The 6000-nt window shown below is 47.8% G+C and overlaps 1 protein-coding gene across 1 annotated transcript in view; it reads left to right on the top strand.

Moving 5' to 3' along the window:
* NOTCH3 (notch receptor 3) overlaps window positions 1-4433 on the top strand; it is a 64539-nt gene extending 60106 nt beyond the window's left edge. The window contains exons 32-34 of the mRNA XM_061616579.1: window positions 191-338; window positions 1482-1579; window positions 1853-4433. Coding sequence (XP_061472563.1) covers window positions 191-338; window positions 1482-1579; window positions 1853-3091 — 1485 coding nt within the window. The 3' untranslated portion in view covers window positions 3092-4433. The remainder of the gene's footprint in view (window positions 1-190; window positions 339-1481; window positions 1580-1852) is intronic.
* Window positions 4434-6000: the final 1567 nt, after the last annotated feature.

A 6000-nucleotide genomic window follows, 5' to 3' on the forward strand; every position in this document is an offset into this window, starting at 1 on the left:
GGAGTTGTTCTTGCATTATCTACCTATTATTTCTGGAGACATGATGAAAAGTTCACCTAGCTGTACCTCATATTGATAGTGACTGAGAACATAAGAACTATACTTGGGGTGATAGTATTACTGTGTATATGCTGCCTTGGATGATATTTTTTGGCACCACTCCCATCTAATACCCAACTACTGTTGCCAGATCCTGATCCGGAATCGATCTACAGATTTAGATGCCCGAATGGGGGATGGTTCGACTGCACTGATCCTGGCAGCCAGGCTGGCTGTAGAGGGTATGGTGGAGGAACTGATTGCCTGCCACGCTGATGTCAATGCTGTGGATGAGATGGGTAGGTAACCCCAAGAGAGATCTGGCACTGAAACTCAGTTCCTTTACGTGGCTGTTCTGCATTAACATACTCCATTGTATTTCACTTCAGGGGGCTTCCTCATAACTACAGCCAATGTGTTCCAAATTGATTCTACTAACACACATGCACACACTTGCTGAATCTCCAGTCTGGTTGTACAACAGGAATTCTCTTTTCCTGACTTCTTTTTCCCTTGCCATACTTGTTTGGTGCATGTTGATGAGGAGAGGGCTCTGCAAGATCAGAGCTGCTGTCGTTGTAGAACCCTGTGCCCAAGAGGTGGAAGAGGGAGAGGGCAGATTATATACGATGGGAGTGTAGAACCTTTTTTTTCTATCAAGGACCACATTCCATTGGGGTAATCTCTTGGGAGCTTCATACCAGCGGTGGGCCACCCATTTGTCTCTTTTTCTGCTGTCCCCTTTTCACTTGCTCTTGCTTTTCCAGCCTGCCCACTACCTGCTGGACAAAGGACAGATTGCTCTTGCCAGTGGTCTGAACTGAGGGTGTGCAGAGGACTTTACTCTCCGTCCTTCCATTGCTCTATCCATTTTGGCTCCCTCTTTGCATCCTCCCATCCCCAGCCAGAGGTCTGAACTGACTGCTTGCAGAGGGCTTCACCCACCCTTCCCTTCCATCACTCCACGCACTTCAGTTTTTCCCATTTCCTCCCACTTTTCTCATGAAATAAGGCCAAGGGCCACATATGTCTCTTGGGCTGCAGGTTCCCCAACCATGATGCCTGGGTGGGGGTATGAAAGGATCTGAGAGTGTGGTCTTGGCATGAAGGGTTAAAGTGGGATCCAGGCTGTACAGAAGACCTTAGGGGGACCTTGTGATAATTCTGGGGACCTCATACTGCTCAAATCTTGCCTGGACATGCATCTTCATAACAAAGCAGTTGATTTGCTGGGAGGACATTTCCAGAGCCCAAGTCTACAGGAGGTGCATTATTAAAGTAAGATATGAGTAGCAACAGTCTGGTGTGCTAATGGTGAGCAAGATGGTAGCTTAAGATTGAGGAGCATTAGGAGAGATGATATAGCAGAAGACTTCTGGTGAGGTTTGGGAATCAGTTATCAAGAAACAATCATATCAGTCCTGTGATGTCATCCTTCCCAGGTAAATCAGCCCTGCACTGGGCAGCAGCTGTCAACAATGTAGAGGCCACAATCGCACTGCTGAAGAATGGGGCGAACAAGGACATGCAGGACAGCAAAGTAAGTGCTTAATTGCATTTTGATTTCTGTTATCACTGGTGCCTTCACACTTTCATGAGTCCCCATAGCTTGGAGAATCATATGTTACTGTAGGCACCTTCTGAGAGGAGGAGCTCCTTCCATTCCTATAGATGTCTTCCAGCTAGTCATGGTGGCTTTCCTGCCGGTGTGGTGGGTGCAGTGGGGAGGCAGGAAGCTCTGTACAGTTGCCCACTGCTTTTTTTCTACAACATGTAGTATGTGCTCATCATCAATCTGTCCTCTCTGTGGTAGGAGGAGACACCACTGTTCCTGGCAGCCCGGGAAGGCAGTTATGAGGCGGCCAAAATCCTGCTGGATCACTTTGCCAACCGTGAAATCACAGATCACATGGATCGTCTGCCACGTGATGTGGCTCAGGAGCGTCTGCACCACGACATTGTTCGGCTTTTGGATGACTACAATACCGTACGCAGCCCACAGGGGGCACTGCCTGCTGGCCACTCCCTCTCCCCTCTCATGTGCCCTCCCAATAGCTTCTTACCCAGCCTCAAGCCCACGCCACAGGGCAAGAAGAGCCGGCGTCCTAGCACCAAGAATGCAACAGCAGGCAGCAGTGCGAGCCTGGCACGGGAGAGCAAAGAGGCCAAAGCACGTGCCAAGAAGCTCAACCTGGAGTGCCAAGGCTCTCTCCTGGAGAGCTCTGTCACCCTGTCTCCTGTTGACTCACTGGACTCCCCCTATGTGCCCAATCCTGCCTCACCGGGGGTCTTCCACACAGCCAGTGCCTCATTATCAGTACCTTCCACTCCCATGGTCCATGGCATGATGGAGGCACCCTTTGCTGTCAGTTTGGCACGCCTCAGCGACCTAGGGGATGGCACCCTTCTCTCTATGAACCGCCTCTCAGTGCCACCAGGCCGCATGGGGCTCAGTCTGGGCATGGTGAGCCCTGTGGCCATGCCTTTTGATTGGCATGCCCGTGTTCCTACTTCCCAGTGCCAGCCAATCATAGGGGTTGTGCACCCGGCTGCCTCCCATCCCAACCTACATCAGCCAGGCCAAGCTTTCCCGCCAGGATTGCTTCTGCCTAACCACATGACCATGGGGCACAGCTCCCAGGGGTTACCCAACCCAGCTCCTACGCAGACCAAGGAGGTAGCCCAGCCCATGCCCCCACCAGCTACCACCATGCGTACCAACCAGCCTGTCTCACCCCAGGAGGGCCAGGGGGCACCACGTGCAGGGCCCCCACAGTACTTAAAGGCAGCAGGGGTAGAGGATTACCCAACGCCACCCTCTCAACATAGTTACACACAGGGGCAGGATGCTACACCCAAGCACTTCCTCCATCCGCCTAGTGAGCACCCCTACCTGACTCCTTCACCAGAGTCCCCAGAGCAGTGGAGCAGCCCTTCACCCCACTCCTTGTCCGACTGGTCTGAATCTACACCGAGTCCTACTGTATTGGGGCCCAGCCACACCCAGCTTCCTTCAGCGGAGCCATCTGCTAAGATGCAGGTGTTTGCATGAGGAGCTGGATAGTAGAACAGATCCCAGAGGCCTGTGCCCCTTTGTGGCCCCCATTGGGGCCTGCACCTGCCTCAGGGGTCCTGTTGTTTCCCACAGTTGTGTTTTTATAAGAAAAAGACTCAAGTGTAAAAATACGTTGTTGTTTTTTAAAACGAATGCCTGATCTGGGAGCGGAAAGGCATGGCCTTCCCATTCCCTCACTGCCACGGAGCCCAGGCTGGCCCTCGATATGTTTCTCCCCTGTTACCATGGCAACTAGGTTTCTGGGGAGGATTTTTTTAAAAAAAGAGAACCTTTTTTTGTATAAACTTTGCATTTACTCCAAACGCTTTATTTTTTACAATGTATTCAATGTCAGGTCCCTGTTGTGCTACTCTTCTTCCTATGCATCTTGAGCTGTGAGGAAGGAGAGGAAACTGCACCCCATGCTCCCCCTCTGTGTGGCACTGTCTCTTGGGTCGAGCACCCACCTCCCTTCCCACCATGTTGGGTCGGGATTCTGCTCACTGTATTTGTGTACTGGGTACGCAGCATTATCCCAGACTGGCATTGCCATGCAAAGGGCTGAGCCCCAAACCTGCCACTGTCCTGCAGGGAACTTAGCCCCCTGTGTCCCCCCCCCCAACTTGGCACTTCATCACATTCCAGGTTAATTTATTCATCTTAAATTCTACAGCATTCCCACCCCATCTTCTGCATATCCCCTCTTGAATTTCCAAATGCTAGCCATGGTCACAGGGATTTCCCAGTCTCCAGAGAATTCTGAGCCACTCTTGTGTTTTGTTTTGTTTTTAAAATGCCTGGTCTTTTCTGACATTCCTCCCATCTTGTTTGAGGCTGCCTTCGGCCTACCTCTACAGTTACATTTTCTTATGTGATGAGTTCCTTGCCCCGTGGTACTGTGGAGATCTTGGGGGCAGCCACAGACACCCAAATGTTTCACTTTGGCATAAAAGGTACCGAGATAATACGAAATACAACCCATTGCTCCTTAAAACGTCTGGCCCTGGACCACCTGCTCTCCTCACTCCCTGCCTTCTCGCACTTACATTCCAGCTATTCCTGGCTGTAAATACCGCTGGTGGGAGCAGTAGCCAGGCAGAGCCTCGATCTGGTGGTGACTGCTGCTTCCTCCTCCCTTCCCCATGCAGTGTAGCATAGTGGGGGAATGGACCCGTGCGAGTCACCCCTCTGCAATTAGGACCATTTCTAGCTCATTTTAAAAACCTTTTAAATAAATAAATAAAAAATCCAGTGTAAACCAAGTAGCTTTAAAGCAGCTGGGTGCTTTGTGTACAGAGCGGCTTGAGCCGTGGCATAATAAACATAGCTAATAAGGAAACTGCCTCTGCTTCCTCTGTGCGTCATTTTATTTCATTTTATTTATTCAAACTTGCTTGTGGGATCACGTTGCATAATAAGCCATTAAAAATGTTAAAAAAAACAAACTGCTACAAATAATTCAGCTTCAATAGATGTTGTCCTGTTTGTTTTTTCCTTCCATCTAAGTCACTATGGAATGCTATAGACTGTTCTTCTGCTACCAGCCTTATGACTGCCTGTTGTGTGGCTTGTCCAGTTCCATAGATTTTCAAAGAGTATTGCTGGCTCTGAAGAGTCAGTTCCAGGGCAGAAGGGTCGCAGAGACCAAAGTGGTTGGAAAAGGCAGACCCTCAGGATTACTGGGTTTTGAACTTTCTACAGGAATCCTTTTCTAACACTGATTTTTCTGCCACATATATACAGGACTGTTTTAGGGCTCATGCTTGGTTTTATGTCTGTTGGCTTTCACTGAAATGAACTAAGGACACACGCAATGCTTCCCCACAGCTGCAAGTTGTAAAGGAACAGCAGGAGTGGTGCCCAAGCTGGCTTTCATGAAGTCATTGAAGAACCTCTGATAAACTTTAGAGAAGCCCCACAATTTCAAGACTTTTATAAACAGAAATAACTTTTTTTGAAAGTTACTTGGCCAACACAACAGAGACAAATAAAGCCATACTTTCCTCACAAACTTCCATTTCTTTGAAAAATGAAAAAAATGAACTGCCTTCAAGTCGATTCTGACTTACAGCTACCCTGTGATTAGGGTTTTCATGGTAAGCGGTATTAGCATAATCTTAATACTTGCATGAGTGTGGTGTAGTGGTTAAGGTGTTGGACTACAACCTGGGAGACCAGCGTTCGAATCCCCACACAGCCATGAAGGTCATTGGGTGACCTTGGGCCAGTCACTGCCTCTCAGCCTCAGAGGAAGGCAATGGTAAACCCAATCTGAATACCACTTACCATGAAAACCCTGTTCATAGGGTTGCCATAAGTCAGAATTCACTTGAAGACAGTCCATTTTCATTTTTTAAAAATATTTGTGTGGGTGACACCTTCAGCTGGGGTTCTTGTTTGAGTCACTGAACCAGCATGACATCACAGCATTCCAAACATGATTTCTAAATGAGCAATCAATGATGTTCTGTTTGGTTTCCCCAAATGGGAAAAACATCTCATGCTTCCCAAATTGAAGTTTGCTTGCCCTTGCAACTTGCCAGGATTAATTTTATTTTATTTATTTATTTTATTTAATTACATTTCTAGACCGCCCTATAGCAGAAAGCTCTCAGGGCGGTGTACAACAAATAAAATCACAATTAAAATATGAGCAAGTGTGGAAAAAAAAATATATAGTACAATTATAAAACATTAATAAAATTGCCATTGAGATTTAAATTAAGATCATATTAAGTTTAAAATGTTAAATTAAAATATTTAAAAATATACAAAATTTAAAAAGCCTGGGCGAAAAGGTAAGTTTTTACCTGGCGCCGAAAAGATAACAGAGAAGGCGCCAGGCGTATCTCATCTGGGAGGGCATTCCATAGTTCGGGGGCCACCACCGAGAAGGCCCTAGATCT

Source organism: Rhineura floridana, chromosome 3, assembly GCF_030035675.1.
Source record: "Rhineura floridana isolate rRhiFlo1 chromosome 3, rRhiFlo1.hap2, whole genome shotgun sequence".
Taxonomy (NCBI): domain Eukaryota; kingdom Metazoa; phylum Chordata; class Lepidosauria; order Squamata; family Rhineuridae; genus Rhineura; species Rhineura floridana.